The sequence below is a fragment of the Volvox carteri genome (genome assembly GCF_000143455.1).
Source record: "Volvox carteri f. nagariensis unplaced genomic scaffold VOLCAscaffold_13, whole genome shotgun sequence".
NCBI classification, from domain to species: Eukaryota; Viridiplantae; Chlorophyta; class Chlorophyceae; order Chlamydomonadales; family Volvocaceae; genus Volvox; species Volvox carteri.
Window position 1 is genome coordinate 459,815 of NW_003307556.1, and position 21,479 is coordinate 481,293.

Here is a 21,479-nt window from a genome sequence, read left to right on the forward strand (position 1 = left end):
TGCCGCTGCTGCCATTACGTCATCGTATAAAACCGCTCAAACAATTGCTAGCAAGTGAAGTGCATTCAGTATCCTACTATACATCCACCTACTACGGCGCCCACAATTTAGGATCGTGCCATTGCACATGTATTTGTTCATGTAGGCTTCACGTACGACAGTTCAGACCTGGCTACCCAGAACAAATGAATAAATGTAGTCGCCGCCATCACGCATCGCCGGAGCTTAACTAGCTGTCAACTAACGCTCTCACTGGCATCACAAACAGCCAGCCCCTGCCAGGCCTGTAAATGTAAAGCGTCAGCACAATTCCTCTGCGACGGGTTGATGAACAGAGAGTGAAGGTCCATGACGCAGCGCAAATCGCTATGACCTCAACACGTTGAATGAAGCGCATGGCACCACTACCCTCGATGAGTCTCGCCTAGTTGACAAACACATAAAGCGCAAGGCGCCCCTGATACAGCTAATACAGTAAATCTAACGACTATTAGGATGGACTCTTCGTACAATTCCGGCACCCGCAGACAGCTAGACCGGTAGGGGACACCACCCCAGATGCCCCCGACCGCTCCCCTTCTTCGTTAGTTAGTACGGCCTGGCCGAGTTCTTTTTGAATAAGGCCCACAGTGTTGTGCGGGAGGCGTTCCTATGGGCGCTGCACTCGACCCGTTCGGGGTCCACTGTAACAATCGCATCTCCCCTTCTTCGTTGACTCTTAGGGTTTTAGGGTTTTCTTCGCCACGTACCGTACCCGGCACATGCCGGAGCGGCACGACGGGTAAAAGCCGTTCAATCCCATATGACATTGTGATCCGTCCCCATTCATAATGCATTCGAGGGACGAGGGCGACAGACGTGACCTCGCCGCGCACTCACATCACGCACAGGTCCGTTCCGCCGGCCGAACCGCTCGTCCTGACATCGCAAACCCACACGCACAGAAGTACAGACATACAGACGCACACACACGCACACACAGACACACACCAAGGTTCGTTCCGAATAGGCAGAAACCCTCCTAGTCTGAGGGGCTGCGGTTGAGTTTCCCTGTCCCACTACCACCACCACCACCACCACCACCACCAGTACTCAGTCCCCGCAGTCCCCGCAGTCCCTCAACCCATACATCAATCCAACCCAGATCAGCTAAGTTCAAAAACACCGCACACCCGGGCCCTGCTGCCGCCGGCCGCATCCTGCCCCACGACCCCTTGACTGGGGCCCCCCGCTACGCGTCAGGGGTCATGTTGTGTCCCGGTGGGCATCCTGCCCTCCGCTAGCAAGTGCCTCCTTCTGCGCCTCCTGGTCTGAGGGGCTGCGCACCATGAGCACCAACGTCTGGTCGTGCAGCTTGCGCCAGCCGGTCCGGATAAGGCCCTTGACCACCTTCATTGGCAGCCCGGGCAGGAACACGGAATTGTTGAAGGGGTAGGACTTGAGCTGCGCCGGGAACCTGCGGCGAGGAGTGCGGGCTTCCTTGAGGATGTGTTTTTGGGTGCAGGAAGGTGCTCTGCAGCAGGAGGAGAGTGGGAAGACGGTCCCCTTTCTCCACTCCCCTTTCGCGCTGGTGGTGGCACCAGACGCAACCTCCCCCCATCCTCGCTCACCTCTCCTGCCGCAGCTGACCGTCCAGTTCAATCGCGACCTGTACATGATATGGCGGCTGCTCCGAGGAGAAGACGGCATCGGGGTACCACTTGTGAGCCAAGTGCATGCTGATCCAAGGTATCGTACGAATTACCAGCTCGTCAGTGGCTTCGGCGGCGACGGCGGCGTCCAGTTCACCGGAGGTGTTGACGGCGGCGGCGGCTTCTCCCGCAGCAGCACCGTCACTGTCTCCGCCGCAGTCGCCGCCAGCGATCGCGACCGCGGCCTCTGCAGCTGCGGCATTGTCGCCGTCACCGGCGCCACGCAGCTCCCGACGCTGCGACTGACACACTGCCATGACCAGCGCCGCCGGCGATGCCCCCGGTTGAAGGTGTCCTACGACCTCCTCAAACCCAGCGGCCCTCACCTCGTACTGCTCGTCCTTGCCACGTGGCTCCACGTCCCGCTGTTGGCAGGCTCCTTCAGAGTCCAGACCGCAGCTGCCGCCGCCGCCGCCGCCTTGCACTCCACCATTACACGCCAGCTGTAGCACCGACATGCCGGGCAGTCGCCCAGTCGTTTCGGTTCCACTTTGGCCGTGTGCTACAGCCGCTATCTCGCCGCTGCAGTGCCCGGGATGGGACTGCGCTGTCAACACCTGCCCCAGATGGACGCCTGGGCAGTCGTCTGTGCTGCAACCCCCGCAGGACGTCCCCTGGCTGCAGAAGCCCGCGTCACCGCAGCCGCCGTTGCCGCCACTGTCGGAAGTAGTAGCCGCCGTGGCGGCAGCGGCTGCAGCAATACGGCGCCTGAGCCAGGGTTTCTTCCAGCCACGGCAGCCGCCGGCAGCATCAGCCGATGCCGTACACACGCCCTGATCAACTCCGCCGCGGAGGTTGAGCTGCCGCTGCGGCTGCTGCGGCTGCTGCTGCTGATGGGGCAACGGTACCGTTTGTTTGATGCTTAGCGGCAACCTGTCGCCAGGACTTTCTCGCGGCTGTTGGTGTTCAAATCCCCAGACGGTGGCCTCCGGGACCACTCCACGCGACTTCTTTGCGGCCCAGGTCTCCGCGTCCTCGCGCTCATCATCCTTCTCCGGTGCCGGCGGACTAACGGAGGAAGAGCTCGCGGGAGCTGCCGGATCCTCTCGACACCGCTTGGCGCCGACGCCGCTGTTGGCCCTGTTGGCGTTGTACGGCGGTGCGGTAGCGGCACCGTCATCTGCCACTACACCACCGCCATCGGTAGACGCCGCTGCCGTCGGCGCCGGAGCCGACTCTGCGACCTGCGGTTGGGCCGCAACCTCTGCCCCGCTTCCAAGCCTGTCCAGAGTATAGTCGCGTGCAGCGCCGGCGTGCTGAGCGGGCAAGTCCTTCTGCTGGTGCTGGTGCTGGTGCTGGTGCTGTGCCAAATTTAGGGAGTCTTCGTCGGCCCGGCTTACAACCCCCACCATTTCGTCACCGCTGTCACGGCCGATCTTCGACAGCTTCTCCTGGCTGCGATCCTCCTCAGCTGCAGGGAGGGCACCGGGCCCCAAGTGGGAGCGCGCCTCAGGCCTCCTCTCCGCACTCGCGTCATCCAAGGCCCCGTCCGCGGCGGATCCGGGCTCGCACCGTGCAGCTCGGAGGAGGCGGAGGAGGCTGCCGTCACACAGGGCGGAGGCCCCGGCAGTTCCAGGCGCCACGCCGGGCCCTCCCGCAGCTTCAGAGCCTGACCGGACCTGCTCTACCGCTCCAGGCCCTGCCGCCGCCGCCGCCGCCGCCGCCGGCACATCAGCATCAGTCTCTACGTCCGGACGGCAACTACGCATCTGGTCTCCCACATCCTCCACATTTATGGGATGGGCAGTCATTGCCAGGGATGTACATCCCCCGACTTTGGTATCTGCGCTGCCTCGCTCAGCGTCGCCGCTGCGGTCGCCAGTGGTGCATTGCAGCTGGCCAAAATCCAAACTGGCGGGCCCGCCAAAAGTAGGACGCGCAGGCGCCGCCTCCCGGGCTGTGGCGTCTACGGAGGCCTTTCCCACCCGCTCCGCCTCACGTTGCCACAGCCAGCGGCGCGGCTTGCCGGGACCGGGACCGGAGCCGGCGGCGGCGGCGGCGGCGGCGGCGGCTCCGAAATTCTCCGTGGTTGCCATCCTCCCGCGTCGCATGGACCAGTCGGCCGGCGGCTGGTCCCACGCTACCGCCACCAGCAGGTTGCCTGGCTCGTCCAGCCAATAGATGCCCTGCAGGAAGCGACCTCGAAGCTGGCCCAGCGGCTGCGGAGACGGCAGACAGAGGTAAGGGATGAGGGGGCCGCTCATATACACTGGCCGGAAAGGGGGGGAGGGGGAAAGAGCGCTGCGGGGATGGGAGGTTGCGCGACCAGCCCCGCTCGCGCGGCCCTCCACACAGCGGGGGGTGGGATCATGCGCACTCCTGTCAAGGAGGCCGAGGAGGGCTGCTAAAGATGACGCATGCGAGAGGGTGGAAGTGCTGCGGGATGCAAAATGATGACATGGCTGGCTGGTTGGTGGGCGTCCTGGCCCCGTCCGGATTTGAACCCGTCTACAAAACGCCCACAACGAAGATGACGACCTGCCCGCGGTGAGTTGCCGCCTGGACAACAGGTTGATGCAACAGATGCTGACGACGAACACTGCATGTCGCTGGGGATACAGCTACAGCTGCAGCTGGAGCTAAGACTACGGCTAGGCTGGTCATCATCAGAAAGGGGCCCGCCAGCCACCCCACCCGCCGCCACTCACCGCTCCTTTGGGGTAGAAGGAGCCCTTGTGGCAGCCCTCCTGCATGCCCACGTGGGGGTGATGGGGTGATGGGGTGGCGGTAAGGGAGCAGAGAGCAGGAGGTAAGGGCGGGCAGGGCAGAGGCGGAGCGTCGGGAAGGCGGGAAAGCGGGATGCGAAGGGAAATGTGCGGCGGTAGTAAGGCTCTCTAGTGGGGAAGGAGAAGAATGGCCCAAACGGAAAAACGAAGAAAAAGTCTTGCGTCGTGCTGAGGGTCTTGAGTCGCGCGACGGGCCATTTCTTTCCTTCCTTCCGCCTACACCGTCCCCCCCGTCCGGGCTCCTCCGTTGTAAGGGAGGGGGGGTCATCAGGCATGGCATGACATGGTCTTTGCATGCCGTCATGTGTTCAGGTTTGCGCGTCCGTTAGACCACCAGGCTAGTGTCCACAAGGCATCGTTTCGTACCAGTGTACGTCAACATGGCTCCGTACCTTCCACTGCACGTGGTACATCTCGGACATGAGCGTGCCGTTGAGCGACAGCTGCATATCCGATTTGGTATCCGATTTGAATCCGGGGCCGTACAACGCCTGCAGCTGCCGACGGCCGATGTACAAATTGGTGGCGACGATGCGGGAAATGAAGGAGCTGGAGCCCATTGCCCCGGTGCCGTGCTGGTGGTGGTGTGGTGGCGAAGGACACACGAGCACCCCCAGGCTGCCTCCAGCGGCGGCCGCCGCCGCCAGCGGCGGCGGCTGTGCAAACGTACGGCCGGCAATGCCACCAGCGGTGGCGCTGTTCCCATGCGCGGTGTCCTGTCGGCGCTGCACGTCATCCGGTCCGCCGAACTGCTGCGGGGTGTTGAATGAGCCGTTGGTGTTGTGCGGCGGCGGGCCAAGCGTGTGGACATCGGCGGTAGCGGTGTGAGTGATGCTGACAACACTAGGGTCGACCGGGCGAGAGCACTGAATGGGAACATGCCGGCAGTGAATGATAATGATGATGCGGCAGTGAAATAAGAGTCAGGTTTGGGGGCTTGTAACGTTCATAGGCAGCTACGTCGGTAATGCCCGTCGGTAAGAGCTGCCGCTGCCGCTGCCATAACAGCAGCAGCAGCAGCAGCAGTAGCAGCAGCAGCTGTCGCACTCGGAACCTCTACGAAAGGCGCGCCTTCCAGAACGATGTGTCGTGTAAGGAAAAGGCGCCAGGGATGGGAGGCAGCGATGTAGGGAGGGGGGAGAGTGCGCCGGCTTTGGCTCGCACCCAACACACACGCACACACACACACTCACATCCACCCATAATCACATCCACCCATACACACATGCACATGCACTCCGTTGAATTGGCCTGCGCGCACCTGCTCGAAGGCGGTACGGGTGCGCTTCTGCCTCCGAGCCCCCACTGCGCCTTTCCCCACCGCCGCCTCTGCCGCCGCTGCCCTCTCCTCCAGTAGCGCTTGACCCGCGACCCCCGCCAGCGCCTCCAACGTCATGTGACACGAAGTAGGCTTGTCGGCGCCATCGACCTGTATGTATGTATACATGCAGATACAAGTTACAAGTCCCGCACAAGCGCGGGGGGAGTCCGGGAAAGCCCCGGGGAGGCCGAAGCGCCACAACCAAACCCACCTGCGGGTTGCCCCACGACGCTGCTGATGGTGGTGGTGGTGGTGGTGGTGCTGCTGCTGCTACTGCTGGACTGCGCCGCCGCGGTCGCCGCCGCTTGTTCCGAGCTGCCGGCGTATCAGTGTCCGAGTGTCCGCTGCCGTACTTAAAGTCCGAGGTATCGTCCTCCGTACACGTGTCCTCCTCTAGGGACCACTTGCTGCGGTAGCTGCGCTCGCCGCCGCCGCCGCCGCCGCGCCGCCTGGCACCACCGTGCCGTACAGCGTCACGGTGCTGCTGGTAGCTGCCGGCACGCGATGGTACGACATCCCTGCCGTTGCTGTCCCGACGGGCTATGCCCGCCGGATTTGAGACCTTTGGGCGCGATGGATGGAGGGAGGGAAGGGGGGAGGGAGCGGTGGAGATGCCGATGGCAGGGGAGGGGACGGGGGAGGGAGGTTGACCAACTGATGGCTGGCCTAGGAGGGGAGAAGACCAAGGAGGGGAAACCCCCTACCCGCTCCGGAACCCCTCGGTGGGGCCGTGACTCGGCCGAGCTCCCAGCCACCACCTCCCGCGGCGCTCCCGGCTGCCTGCCGCTGTGTATCGATGCCAGACCACCCGTGTTGCCTGCCCCCAACCCCCCAGTAAATAGGTGACAACACTCGCCCCCTTCCCCCCCCAACATCCCCTCCCCCACCCCACCCCCCACCCCCCCACACACACGCATGCCGCAGCCACCGCAGCGGCTTAAAAGTGTGGTGCCAACCGGGCAACGTGCCACCGGCGACGCGATAGCCCCAGCTCAACTTCTCACCTCACCCCCACCCTGCCCCGCCCCGCCCCAATACCCAGTCCCCACCTGCGCCAGCACCAGCGTGTTGTCCGCCATCCTCCTCCACTGCACTGTCGCGTTGGGGGGCACACTGCGCCAGGGCAGTCCGTCCACTCCCCGACCGCTGGAGGCCTTCAGGTAGAAGGGCGAGCTGGCGTTGTAACGCTCAATGTCCGCAACGAATACCTAGATAGACACGAGAGTACGCACGTGATAGGACAGGTAGGGTAGGGGTAGGGTAGGGTAGGGTAGGGTAGGGTAGGGTAGGGTAGGGTAGGGTAGGGTAGGGTAGGGTAGGGTAGGGTAGGGTAGGGTAGGGTAGGGTAGGGTAGGGTAGGGTAGGGTAGGGTAGGGTAGGGTAGGGTAGGGTAGGGTAGGGTAGGGTAGGGTAGGGTAGGGTAGGGTAGGGTAGGGTAGGATACGATGTGATGTGTGATATGATATGCACCGGAGCGCCAGGGCACCACGGGCCGCGTGCTTCTCAGGGGGGAGGGGAATGAGTGGCTGGGGGTGGTTGAGCGGCCGGTCGGGGTTTCCTCACCTCTGGGAGACGCCGCCCGTTGACCTCGAACATGACACGCACACCGGCCAGCTTGTTGCCGCTACATAGCTGGTCGTACACCTCCGGCCCCACCAGTAACTCCAACTCCGCCTTCGTCACGTAGCGAGACAATGATCGAGGAGGGCATGCCACCAGCACATCCATACAGTACGGCGCCTCAGTCGCCGCCGCGCGCTCCTCGCTACCATTCCCGCCGCCGCTGCCACGCTGCCGCTCCGCGGCCGCGGCGGCGCCGCCGCCGCCACGGTCGACGGCGCGCAGCTCGCCGGGCAGAGTTTCATAGTTCGGGCCAACCCAGTTGAGCTCGTTAAGACTGTTGGGGAGGTTGTTAATGTTCAAGCCGGGCAGGGAATCCAAGGCAACGGCCTGGTCTTGGGAGTCCGCGTTGGCCGTGTTCGGGAGAGGCCCCCGGAAGCCCCTCGGATCTGTCGCGTGCGCTGCTGCTTCCGCCAGTACCACTGCTACTGCGACATTACCGCTTCCGCCGCGGCTCGTAACAGCGCCGCCGGCAAACCGTGAGCAATTCGGCTCCGCCGCGGTGTCGGTGGAGCGCCCGGCTCCGATGCTCTCAGTCCCGATCGTAGGTGAGTGGAGTCCCGACCCATGGGTCGCATCCGCAACAGCGGAGCCCCAGCGCTGCGGCGGTGGTTGCGCCAGCTCTGCCGCCGCATCGACGTGGCCTTCATCACCGCAGCCGTCCTGACCGTCCCCATCGCCGTCGCATCCATCGCTGGCGGCGGCGGCACAGCCGCCGCCGCTGGGCCCGCCGCTGGCGGCAAGCCACGCGGCGCGGCGGAGCCCCGCTGGCTTGAACGACGCGAGCTTGGGCATCGCTGCGGCGTCCTTGGCAGTGAGCTGTAGTACGCCTTCATCCGCATCGCCAAGGCCACCGCGGACACTGCCGCTACTGCCGCCGTACGGCCGCCCCCGCGTGGCCCACAGCTGTAGTAGTCCGGAGCGGCAGCGGCGGAAGTGAATGGTGGTGTCCGCCAGGCGCTTCCATGGTATGGGCGGCGAGGTGAGCTCTTGAGCAGGTACGCTGGTGAGGTAGCGAGGCGAGCTGCTGTTGTACCTGTGGGTGCGTGTGTGTGCGGATACGTGTAGCAGATACGTGTAGCAGATGGAGGCGGTTCCCGGGCAGCAGCCGGCGGGCGGGGGAAACGGAAAAGGAGTGGGGATGCCTAGGTGAAATAAGGAAGAAACGCGGGCCGTGGCGTGGCGTGGCATGGCGGAGAGAGAAGCGGTGTACTGTTCCGTACACCATACCCTTCCGGAGGGAGGTAGAAAAGTGAGCTACGTGAGGATGCCCACGTGGACGCCAAGCCACGCCAGGCCCACCTTCAAAAAATCGCTTTGGACCCCTTGCCACTCGAGACTTCAGTGCCTCACCCTCAAAGCCACCCACCTGCACAGCTGCGCCTCCTGCGGCGGCCCCAGCGCCTGACCATCCAAGAACATCTGCATCAGCAGCAGCAGCCCACAAGGCGGGTTGCACAGCACCCTGCTGTCGCGCTCCGTAAACAGCGTGCGGATCTCCCCGGACGTCAAGTAGCGGCTCATTTGGCGGGGAGCGGAGCGAGCGACCACAGGGTCAGATGCAGCCAGGTCTACGCCGCCGCTGCCGCCGCCAGCGGCCGCAGCGCTGCTGGTAGTGGTGGTGGTAGTGGGAGCTCCCGCCCCAGCTGCCCCAGCTGCCGGCGCGACGACGTCCGCATTTCCCCCTTCCTACGGGGTGGGGACCATAAGTGGTTGAGTAGCGAGTGGGTAAACTGGCTGGAGGGTGGGTACATGGTACCCATCGCACTAAGTTCATGACGCTCGTTGAGGGTAACGGCATCCTAAAAAGAATTGGAATCGGAAGCGGGACTGAAGTTTCCAGAAAATGCACGGAAGCGTGACAAGGCGTGACAGGGACTATAAAACTGCGGCAGCAGAAGATAATGGAAGCAGGCGTAATTATCGACGAGTGAAATCCCCTGCAGGCGGCCCTGTGCAGCCACAATGCCATTCAGTCGAGGAACAGCTACCTTAGCCACCGCCTTCTTGACCGCGCCATAGGACCGCACCGGCTTGCTTGAGCAGCTTGCTTGAGCAACTTCACCCTCTTTCCCCCTCCCTGTCCTGCACACCTGCGCATGGCTACGAAGCGCCGCCCCAGCGTCCTGGTCTTTGCAAGCTGCGGATGCCGCCGCCGCCGCCGCAGCAGCAGCAGCATTAGCACCGATCTCCTCTCCTGCTGTAGCGCCGTTGCCATCCTCGCCAGGTGGGTGCGACGGCGAGGACTGTTCTGCTTTGGCGGCGGTGGTCGTGGCAATAGCCATGATGGCAGCAGGCAGTGCATGACTGGGCTGCTGCGGCATACGCGCCTTGGCGCATTCCTCCAACGACGGGGATAGGGCGGGTGAGGGCTCCTCCTCCTCCTGCTCCGGAGAAGGGCGGGAGGCTGTCGTCGATGAGGGTGCTGGTGAGGCATCCAGCAGCCGGTCAAGAGGTCTGTCTTCCCCTACCTCCGCTTTCAGCTGCAGCAGTTGCTGCTGCTGCTGGCGGGGCTGGACCTGGTTTGCCAGTTGGGTTGGTGACGGCGGCAGCAGGGGGTCCTGGGGGGAGACCACATAACGTTCTTCAATCCTAGTCGTCCGGGAAGCGAAGGTAGGGGCCTCGGTAGCAGTCCCCTCTTGTCTTGGGAGTGAGGGCCCTCTTCGACGGCCTTTGCTGCGCGGTCCGGCGGAATGGGCAGCGCCGGGAACCCGCGGCATGTCCTCGGCGTCGTACGTCTCAAAGCCTGCGCCGTACAGCCCCGCACCCGTGGTGCCGACGTCGACCTTGTCGTCGGCGAAGTCGGAGGCCGTCAGCGCCAAGGTCTTGCCCGGCCTTGCGCGCGTGGGATTAAGCTGTTGGAACGAAGTTGCCACGCTGGATCGTCGTTCCTGCCCTTCTTCTTGGTGGTGTTGTCGTTGTTGTTGTTCCTGCGGCTGCTGCGAGATCAGCACCGTATGCCCTCGTGACTCATGTTGTCGCTGCCGAAGAGACTTCAGCACGGCGGCCTGCTCTTGCGCCTGCATCCGCTTCTCCTCTGCCCCAACCTCCACCGAGTGTGCCGCCTCCTCCTCCGCCTCCTCCCAATTCATCGGCTGTTGCATCTGCCTCTGCTGCTGTTGCTGCCAAAGCAAGCGCTCCTCCTCTTCCAACTCCTGCCGCTGATGATAATGCTGTGCAGCACGCCGCGCCGTCTGCATCCTGGAGAGCTGCTGTTGAAGGGCCCTCTGCTGTCGCGCCAGAGCCGCAAGCGCTTCCAGCAAGGTCTCTTCGGCCTCAGGGCCCGGAGCTTCCGGCGCACGCACCGCAACGTCGTCATCGGCCGGCCTCAGGCCCCGCACGCTGCGCACGTGCTCCTCTACCCACTGCTCCTCCTGCAGCTGCTGCAACGGCGGCGGCGGCGCCACCTTCCGCACCTTCCATTCCACCCAGTATACTTCGCCAAGGCTCATCTTATCCAGGGGCTCCAAACGCCAGCCCACCGTCGTCCAGCCCTGGTAGGCGGCTATGGCCTCGGAAATGAGCGGGTCCGCCAGTACACCGCTACCGTCGTGCTGTACCACCAACGCGCCAGGGTAGTGCCCCGACGCCGCGGCCGCATCCGCGGCTGCCTCCGTAGCGCTGACACCGCCAGCGCCGCGGCGAGCACACTCGACTCCGCGGCTGCCGTCGTCGACCGTGAGTACGGCGGGGATCTGGTCTCCGGGCCGCGCGTCGGGAATACTCCGAGACACAAAGGCGCGCGGGATGAGTAACGCCGCGGTCAGAGGACGAACCCCCGTCGGCTCAGCTTCAGGTGATGACGACGGCGCCGCCGCCGCCGCCGCGCGCAATGCCAGCGGCGGTGGCGGCGGTATCTGAGCTCCTCGCCGAACAGACGGTTCCTCGAAGGCTGTGTACGGCAGCGCCGGCGCCGCCGTCATGTTACACGGGCCAAGACGTAGCCCTTCCAACTGCCTATCAACCGCTGACCTCGGATAATGCTGCTGCTGCTGCTGTTGCTGCTGCCAGCCGAGCTTGACGGCGTCTGCCCGCAGGTGTGCATTCTTCGGCGTCGCAGATGCAGCCGCGGGGCCCCCGGGCCAGAGGCGCAGCTGGGGGCTTGATGCCGTCCCCCTTACCGATGCCTCCGCAGTGCGCTTGCCACTGACACCGCGTATGGAGTCGCTGTGAAACAACCCCACGGGACAATCGACTTCCTCGGGAGGAAGCGGATGTAGCTGCAACTGCATTGCCTGCTGTAGCTGTGAGTGTGAACGGGCTGCCTGCTGAGCTGGTGTTGTCTTCTGAGCCTGCTGCTGCAACTGCATTGACGGCGGCTTTTGCGACATCATGAGCGACATGAGGTTCGAACCCGGGATGCGTGGCTTGCCCAGATGCAATAATGGCCGGTCGTCAGCCGCCGCGGCGTGTGAACTGTCCATCGGCCAGTCCTCGTGGGGCTGCCAATGCTGCGTATGGTGGCTGCCGCGCTGCAGCATAGCGCCGTACACCGTCGGAGGCAGCGCCGCCGACCCATCCTGCGCTGCAAGCGCCCGTACCACCGCCGCCATCAGCGCCGCGGTATCCACCTTCCCATCAGAAGATAGAATGTCCTCGGCGCGCTCGTCGTCTAGGCCTCCAACGGTCTCAGTAACCGCATATGGCAGACGGCCCCGGCTATTCCGATGCCCGGGGTCGGGCGTAAAGCCGCCGGGTGCGGCGGCCGCCAGCGCCGGAGCAGCCGGAGCGCCAAGGTGCCAGTCTGAGTGAACATCAACGCCGGTGCCCCGGCTGGTGAGTGGGCCGCGGTCCTTGCGGGGCGATGGAGATCCGCTTCCCTGTACAGCGCCATCGCCGTAACCGTCGCCAACGCCCGGCGTGGGCCCTTCCAGGCTGACCTCCTGGGTGTCACAGGCACGCACGAACACACAGTGTGGGTTACGTTCCCCCCCGTCTCCCCGGCCATATATATACATATATATACACACACATATATATGTGCGAATTCAGGCGGCAAGGGTGCGATAACCAGGTACCATAGCAAACAAATATGGATGGATGGGCGGATGGATGTGTGGGGATGTGCGGGTTGGCGGGTAAGGAAGGCAGGAATTGGCGGTGCGCTTCCTCTGAGCCCTTGTACTGCAGCTGGAAATAGCGAGTCGCGGTCCATGCAATCCATCCAACACCCACACCGGGGCACTCCGGTGAGATCCACCCTCCCCATTCTCTCCTCCTCTCCCCTGTTTTCCCCCCTTCCCACCAGCCCACCTGCCAGACGCGGGCGTTTAGGCTTGGATGTCGTACGCCCAACCTGAGGCTTCCCCCCCGCCTGGTCTGCTCTTGAGACCTGACGGGGGCCCAGGGAACCTCCTCCCAGTCAGGCAGCTGTCGCAGCAGCCCGTCAGACACATGCCTGAGATCCTGCTGGCCGCAGGGGGGGCCACAGAGAGAGGGGGATCGACGAGGGGGAATTGAAGAGGGGGGATTGGCGGGTAGCGGCGTAGTAGTGCTAAGGTTGGTGGTTTGGGGCCTCGGGTCATTTCGACGACTTGATGGCACTGCACAGTAGCGGTGCGCGATGCGGGGCTTGTGGAAGTGTGCCGTCCTTCTTGCTGACTTCGTTTCGTCCGTTTTGGGGAAATGTTTGCAAGGGTGGGAATGGTGGTGGTGACGAGCGGCTTAGCTGATGTGCTTGCAGGGTTGGTTGTTCGCTTCATCCCCTGGAGTGTTGGAATTTGCCGTGTGAGGGACGGACTGTAGGGCGCCGGAATCGTCATCCACATGACAAGTGTGCGACACCTGCGCTGTACGCTCCCGTTGGGGGGATGTACAGCGCTGTCCTAGAAACATGGGCACATGCACGGCCTGGTCGGGCGGCATGTACAGAGGAAACCTATCCAGCTGATAGGAAGGATAACGCAAGCACTAACAAAAATCCACCTAACCTAGCAGGTAAATTTAGCAGGTAAATCTCCTTGCGCTAATTTAAGCGGCAGTAGTTATGCACTGCAAACATCCGTATATCAGTTATACCGTAGACCGGCTTGTATGTCATAGAGCCGCGCTGAGCGAACCAACAATGGACCACCACACTTAACAGCGTCGCACCTAGCCCGCGAAGCTCAAAGAAAACATGACAGTATCTACTAATTGGTCAGACATCGCATATTTGCATGATCCCTTACTGTCCCTTGCACTGACGACATTTCCGACATTTCCGAACGGTCTTCCCTAAAGGAAAACGGAGCTGAAGAGTTCTGCAAGGATAATCCATGCATATAATGCAATGGCATCGGCTAATGAGGAATCTAGATACCCCAGCCACCGGTCCCTGGGTTGCCTTTACGAACCATTTTGGAGTCTACTTCGTTACGCAACAGTTTGCGCGCAAGCCACCAGTCGTGCATTCTATGAGTGAACCCATACGCTTAGTTGACAGACATAGAAGAGTTCCCCTTCACAGAGAGGGGGCTAGCACATCGGCGCTTTGAGCGCAGGCGGCCTTGAAGCACCGTATACGAACGATCTTTAAGGTGTCCTCCTATGTTCCAGCCAACTGGATGTGGTGTTCAGCGCATACTGTCGCCCTTAGTTCTGAGAGCCACGGACCTCCAGTGCACTCACCTTCATGGAGGGTATCGATTTACCCCTTCAGTGTTATGGTAGAACCTGAAGCTCCTGTACTAGATATGAATGGCTGTACCAAGAAACACCACGAGCTGCACGCGCGCGTGCGCGCATGCAGAAGCCTCAGGCTGCTGAACAACCTTTTGGCGACTCGTGTATGCCGTAAACAAGTCAGCCAGGCCTGCTGACCTCGGAGTTTTCTTAATAATCTACAGTTTGCGGCTGAGTGCGACGGGGCGTCGTAAGCTGGCGGCCTGTGACGGACTTGCAAAAAATAAGGCTCCCCAGTCAGACTAGCACTTATCTACCAACCAGCAAATGGCGTCGAAATTTTGCGCATTATGGTGTAAGGTTCTACTTTATCAGCAAAGCATTTTATTATTAAAAGAACGGACCCGGGCACATGCTGGGCATCTTTTCGAGGACATCATGCCCTTGGCCTTACCGTACCGCCCGTCTTTCTTTGCTCCTCCTGAGCGAATGCCGTCATAGAATAAAGCATCATGGCCTACATGAATAGGATTTATGTCCTAGGCTTGTGTGCTGACGTTGCGAGCATATGACCACGCTTGTGTGATGAGCGAGTTGGGATTCCTGATATCACTTGTGCAATGAGTTTGGGACGAATGCTGCTGGTTATATCTTTTCATTTAAGCTGGTAAGGTGCAGCTTGTTGCTAGGCGCTGGCCGCCACGCAAGTGTAACGTGACAGCGAAACTTTGGTTATTGCGATGGAAAGCATGCGTGCTGACATGGGCACCGTCGCAATGTACTGACCGAAAATCCCAAAAAAACTTGAGTGCGTCCTCATTAACCTAAAGTGCCGCGCATGTTTGATGTATGTGCTTGTTTGATGTATGTCCTTGTTTGATGTATGAGCTTTCTATGCTGCAAACCTACGGAACCTTATCCATTAAGCTGCCAATGCTCCTGGTCAAACCATTTGCTTTTTCACACTACGCCGGTTACAATGGCGTATTATGTGTCTATCCGAAACTGCTTCATAGGGCCTAGTTGGCTAGGGAAATTCGGACACGTGGCTGTTCAGGCGCCCCGGCCCACGCTGCAGCAGGCAATGACCCGCCTCTACCGCGTGCGCTTGTCACCAATCCCCCGGCTGGTGTGAGGCCGCCATGGTTTTGTACGTAAGAGACAATCCGCTCGTGACATTCGGCATCTTCTCGGCCTTCACCCATGATAATGTTGCCTGGGCGGCACTGAGGGGTGCACTGGTTGTTCCGCCACTATCAGTCTAGCTTGGACAGAGGGCTGGCGGGCGACGACTCGGCCATCTTGGCTACCGTGGTCTGCTCTAGCAGCTGGCCCAGTCAAACTTATTGAGTTGCCTGGGCATGACGGCGGTGTCGCGAATGCTGTCTAAAACTATGGGTGCTTCCTGTCTGAGCTATCCTTCTAGTGATATCTCGTGCCGCCTTTTCCATGGCCAGCAGATCCCTGGATGCACTGGAGCTGTTTGTGTCTGTGTAGACAAGGACTGCACCGGCATGTGGTGTGGGGATGTCCCCCAGGTGTCTGCTGCCGTCCTCATCAGCGTCGGCTGCGATTTGCACTGACACTACCCCTGGATTCCTTTTGGACCTACCGATGTTTGGACCTTTTCTTCATTTAGCGTATATATGGTCGATGGACCCCGTGCGCAGCCGAAATGGGGACAAAGAAGGTCCAAATGTAGCTCCAAATCGGGCGCGAACGAGCCTTCTGAACCAAATTCTGGACTGCTCGCGTTTGTGAGCCCTATCTAATATCTTAGTAGGCCTGTAACACAACTTTAACTAAACAAATGAACACGGCCCAAAGTTGGCTGGGCGTTTTCTCCTTTTTTTGATTACGAACCCAAAATGCGCTGCAGGTGCGCGCTAACGACGCCAAAGATTTTTTTTATCGCTTACGGCAAGCTACTAGTCGAACATGTGTATTGAAGAATGCCCTTTAACGTGAAAGCCGTGGAGCAGGGGAGCTTTAAAAATATTGCTAAGGGGAGTGTGTTGGAGGTCGTTGGAGAGTGATCAGCGCTCACATCCCTCTCTGGAATGTGAGATGAATTATGCGGCCGGGGTTGATCGGTCGAGTTTTCTGTCTTACAAATGGTGAACAGGATGCTCTGAGTAGCTGAGTAGCAGCAGCTCACGTTTCCTCAGGGAAAAGCACCACGCTTATTACGGCCGGCTTCGTACAGTGCCCCCAGCAAGTCCTGTAGACATCTATGGCTATCATCAACAGCAATACATAAGGAGTGCACGCGCTGGCAAGGAGGCGTACTGTTCAGCTACGGTACGAGACGGCTCAAGCCAAGTATGCCGATGCAAGTGCATAGGGTCATGCATAAGAAGGAAAAATCCATGCCTTGAGGCTTGTAATTGCACTTACCTACCCTTGTTTACTTGCCGAGCTGCAGTAAGATCCTTGCTTACAGCATAACACTTGGAAAACTTAAAATAATTTAGCATAATAGCAGTGGATTTTATAAAAATACATTTCCTCGTGCAGTTAACGATATCGGTGAGAAATCGTACGACAAGGCACGTCAGGTTGCTGCTCCTGCTGCATCCAGGCACAATATCGGCCTGCTTTGGCATTATCATAAAAGCGAAGACCTCAGTCCGCAAATAACCTACCGGTCCAACACAAGTAACCAAGCTAATTGGATTGCAATACGGTTGGTATTTACGTCTAATGCATCAGTAACGAGATTCATAGGCTCGGTCATCAGATATGCGTTGTGGTCTCTCGCAGCCATGCCAAGTGCAAAGTAAGTGGTCTTCCCATAACTAATTTTGCGAGGGTGCATTACTAAAGAGGTCTGATCAAGGTGAACAGGGCAAAATATAAGCCCATGCCCTACACTGTCGCGTCCTTGATTCCTCCTGGTTCTGGAGCCAATGGCACGGCAGCCTGATAACATCACCTGCTGAAGATCGCAAACTCCCCCGCCTCATGCCCCACCCGCTGCTGTCCTGCTTGATTCATTTGGCACGTTTCACCGCACCGGCAACAACAAGACGGGCCATTTAGCCCCCAGGGGGCTGCATGGGGAAGGCAAATGTTTCTTTAGCGCGGGACATGAATAGAGCCTACCTATGTGCGTCCCTTGGGCAGGCAGGCTGGTACGGGATGGGTCCCTTGCGGCCAGCGATATCCAGCGCGGCCGCACCTCACAGTTCTTAATGTGGGTGGCATGGCATGGCATGGCATGGCGTCACATGCAAACGGGCAGGCAAGCGGGGGCCTACCCGCGCAAACCCTTCCTTACCTCCTTGCCTGCGACGTGCCCCCCGCAGCCTGGGCCTCCTCTCAACCCCCCGACCCCGTCATACCCAGATGGCTGCGGTCTCAATCCGGTTGACTTGCTATCCTACTCCACCTCTTCCAAGACCTAACCCCGCTGAAGGCCGCCCGCCCGCCCGCCCGCCCACACACCCGCAGGAGTGCCTGTCCCGCGTGGCACCACGAACTGGCATCACCATTCGCTAACGGGGAAAAGAACATGTTGTCGGCCCAGGCGCCGTGGCGCCGCAGCCGCAGCCGCCGCAGCCAGCTCCGCCGACTCACTGGAAGCCGCCACCGCTGCCGTTGACCCACCTGGTTGCCGTACCCACCCAGAGGTGGCCGGGCAGGTACTTAACAAGGTCCCCGTGTCCTTGAGCATGACGTCACGTCTGTACGGCTACCTTTTGGAGCACACCCGGGAGCCAAAGGTGCGTGGGGCTGCCCGCGGCCTTGGCTGGCGGCGTTACCTCCACCTCCACACCCCACACACACCCCACACACACCCCAGGCGTAGCTCTGGCCAGGATTCTCAGGATTTGGTGAGACCGTAACTCCATTTCTCTGCAGATTCTGCCAAGCCTTGCCGAACCCTGCCTGGAGCTCGTATCCATCCCCTTGCCTTCCTCTCTGACTTGCCCTCTTATACATCCTCTTTTCCCGCCCTTTCGGAGCCCCCTCCCCTCCCCTCCCCTCCCCTCCCCTCCCCTCCGTGTCGGGTGGCTTCTGCCGGGGCAACCCCGACTTCCCCTCCATGCTCCACCCCTCTCCACTGCAGGTGCTTCAGCAGCTCCGTGAAGCCACTGCGGCGGTGTCCGGGGCGCACATGCAGGTGACTCCGGAGCAGGGAGCTCTGCTGGGGCTGCTGGTGGAGCTGACGGGCGCGAGGAGGATCGTGGAAGTGGGGGTTTTTACGGGCTACTCCTCGTGCGCAATGGCGATGGTGAGTGATGTGGTCTCGCTGGGGGGGCCGGAGGGAGGAAGGGGGCAGTGTGGGGTCTGACACGTTCACGTATTCTATTGTAGGATAGAGAGGGTGTGATGGACGGGGTTGTACGTCTGTATGTGTGTCTGTGTGTGTGGCGGGTTGCGGTTCAGTATATATTGGATTGGGAGCGCCTCCGTTGACCACCTTCCCTCCTTGGATTATCCTCTTCCCATACCCCATATCTCTCCATGCCCTCTCATCCCTTCGCAGTTTGTTTAGCCTCCGCGCGTTGTACTTCTCTCCGTACCCTGCCGTACCCGTACCGTACCACTCTACTGGATGTTGCCTAAAATGGGACGTTCTGCCATTATGAGGTGTTGGGGCTACTGACTGCTGCTGTTTGCTGCTCATACTGCTTCTTCTCATACTGCTGTAGCCTATTGCCAGCGCCCCTCTCTCCCATTACCTGTTTCCCTGCAGGGTGTCTGGGTCCGCGCTCGACTGATATGGCTGCATGCGCGTGTCTAAACCCCGCTCCCGGCCCTTAAAACAACACCTCCGGGACCAGCAGGCTCTACCGCCGGACGGCCGCCTCGTGGCTCTGGAGCGGGACGAGCGGCCTCTGCATATGGCTCGTCAGTTCTGGCAGATGGCAGAAGTAGCGGACCGAGTGGAGGTACGGCTGGGGCCTGCGCTGGAGTCCCTGGAGCAGCTGATAGAGCGAGATGGACCGGCCTCGTACGACATGGCGTTCATTGGTACGGCAGGACTAACTGGGGCCCGAGGCTATCCGGGTGGGCCAGGGAGGGGAGGCAGGGGCACGGACTGCGAACCGCGAAGGGTAGCGTGGCGAGGAAGATCTCGTTAAGCCCTGTGATAAGAGCTGGTTGGCGCGGTGTAAGGTCTGGTCTGGGGTCGCCGATTGCGGATGTTGATGTCACCTGTGCCGATGTCGCCCGTTCTCCTCCCCCCGTTGGGGTGTGCTCTCGCATGCAGATGCCGACAAGCGGTCGTACGACAAGTATTACGAGATTTTGTTGCAATTAGTCCGTCCCGGTGGGCTGATTGCCATTGACAACACGCTTTTCTACGGGCGAGTTGTTGAACCCCAGGTAGGTTCCGAGGGAGAGGAGGGAGGTGGGGGGGGGGAGGTGGGGGGGGGGCGGGAGGCACCATCTTGGCCAACCAACTGGTGCCGTGCCACCCTCCGTCGCAGGCCAATGACAAGGCTGCGATGGCGCTGCAACAACTTAATGCCAAGCTCCTCAGCGACCCACGGGTCACAATGAGCCTGGTGCCCATCGGGGACGGCATGACGCTGTGCAGGCGCCGGTGATACGAGGGTGGTGCGATGCAGCACACGGCAGTAGGGTGGCGGGATTGGCCGTGGTGCGGATTGGAAGCCACGGCGTCCACTTCACGAGCAGGGGGAGCTACTCCTGGCTCGGCGGGGTGGCCGGTCAGCCACTGAAGGGCTCGACAGCTGTCGCGATACGGTGCATTCGGCGGAGGGCGGAAGCCAAGTAGCGGACACAGTAGCGGGCAAGGTAGATGCCCTAGTTTGTGTAAAATACTTGAGACCGCGCGTGCCATAAAAGAAAGAACAGACATCCATTGGCTCCACATTTGGGTCAACCAGAACCTCCCACGTTCCACAATCTCAGTAAGCCATGAAAGTAGTGATACAAGCTGAAGTCATGTTTTTTTCCCGTCATATGTTTGTAAACCATTTCTGGCCATGTACGAATCCCCGCGGGCGTCCATCCTCCACCCTCCCGTGACATAAGAGCTGTAGGGTAGTTCTCTGACGGCATTAGGGCGCCAACCACCCGGCAAGTAGGACCTGTAAAGCGAGAAAAAGGCTGCGTTCGAGGCTGTGGCGATGTCTCCCGCTTCCATAGCTGCAGGTCGTGTGTAAAGGGTACCAGGAAACCCACTTGGGCCCACAATACCAGTCGCCCCGGTATCGTCCTCGTGGGTGAAGGTGGCAATAATCAGATTCACAGAAGGGTTTTATGGACCCTGTGCTTGAGGGCTACGTGAGCGCTGGCAGTTGGGAAGGCGCTGCTGGTCACTACAGGAGAAGGCTACGCACTTAGCACGTAGCTGCGCCGCTCGCCTAAATTCGCGCGGCTGGATGCGACAGGGAAATGGATCGAGAGTGGATACATGTTGATTGTGCATGACGACTATAGGGATATCGCCAGACACATGGAGAGGTGCAGTTTGTTTTTGGCAATATTGCTCCACCTTGGGGCTCGGGAGAGGACATCGGAGTCCGATTCGGCACCAACTCCCTTCCGGGGCAGCCCCTAACGTGGCAACCCTGTACAACTTCTTGCCTTCTAGTCAAGCTGTAAGACCGAAGTTGGCGCCCCGATCCCAAAGCAGGGCGTATGTGACGAGGAAAAATCTTTACCACCCCACGTTTACATACACTAGGGCGGCACGCCACGCAGCAGCGCCTGATCCGCAAAGGGCGCTCAATCAGTAAATTTGGACAACTCCACATCTTGTGAAGCGCACCCATCACCACATCCACATCCAGCATTGGCGCCCCGAAGCAACGCGCGCATCCAAACACCCACGCAAACCTACACCGAGCAGCAACAATCCATCCTGACCCCAGAGCCAAGTACGTGTGAGTGCGCGCGCGCATGTGCGCCTGGAAAAGGTTGGTCGGTTAACTTGGCCGGCTGTACTTGACGCATCGTGCTGCCTAATGGGCAAGGCTGCCTGCCCACCTCCCGCCCCCAAAGCGCAGTTCAGGTCCGCTTTCTATTCCGTTTTTTACCCAGGTTCGCGCACTCCCAACGACACAAGACCACACGCAAAAACAGCTCAGTCCGTAATGGTTAGCGGCGCCACCAAGCAACCTCGCCACGCAGCAGGCAAAAGAAGGCTGATGAGCACGCAAACCGCAAACACGGAGTAAGGAGGGAAGGGTTCGCAACGTCTGGCAGATTGCGGCTCAGAATAAAAAAACCAACGATTCAACCATGTCGTTGCGTCACCTTCCGCGCTGGAGGGCTGTAGGAGGACACGCAGACGACGCGCGCCAAAACACGGCCCCCCTACACACGGATGCCCGTATCACACACTGACTGCAGACTGCTGAATGCAAAACCCAACCCGCAACGAGATGCACCAGGGCCGCGTAAGGATTTCGTGCGCGAGCGCCTGCGTGCTTCATGAAGCAGAAAGAAAAGAGGTCGGCTGAATGCCCAGAAGCCAGCCACGCGCGCCCAGCTGGCCAACTGACGACGTAACAGGAAAAAAGTACAGAAACCGCCCAA

At 60.5% G+C, this 21,479-nt stretch overlaps 2 protein-coding genes across 2 annotated transcripts; one reads left to right on the forward strand and one right to left on the reverse strand.

Moving 5' to 3' along the window:
* Positions 1-1,245: 1,245 nt before the first annotated feature.
* Positions 1,246-14,460, reverse strand: VOLCADRAFT_89503 (uncharacterized protein; the record flags this gene model as incomplete). Its single annotated transcript, XM_002949202.1, has 12 exons — positions 1,246-1,456; positions 1,611-3,850; positions 4,340-4,378; positions 4,810-5,169; positions 5,679-5,846; positions 5,950-6,300; positions 6,788-6,946; positions 7,302-8,394; positions 8,728-9,047; positions 9,452-12,241; positions 12,612-12,764; positions 14,416-14,460. 12 exons carry the CDS (start codon positions 14,458-14,460, stop codon positions 1,246-1,248), a joined length of 7,929 nt encoding a protein of 2,642 aa, XP_002949248.1.
* A 3,169-nt stretch (positions 14,461-17,629) lies between these two features.
* VOLCADRAFT_59153 (uncharacterized protein) lies at positions 17,630-19,519 on the forward strand (the record flags this gene model as incomplete). The annotated part of the gene is made up of 5 exons (XM_002949071.1): positions 17,630-17,686; positions 18,034-18,198; positions 18,755-18,941; positions 19,180-19,295; positions 19,400-19,519. Coding segments are annotated over 5 exons (645 nt in total), but the record flags the coding sequence as incomplete, so codon positions are not given.
* Positions 19,520-21,479: the final 1,960 nt, after the last annotated feature.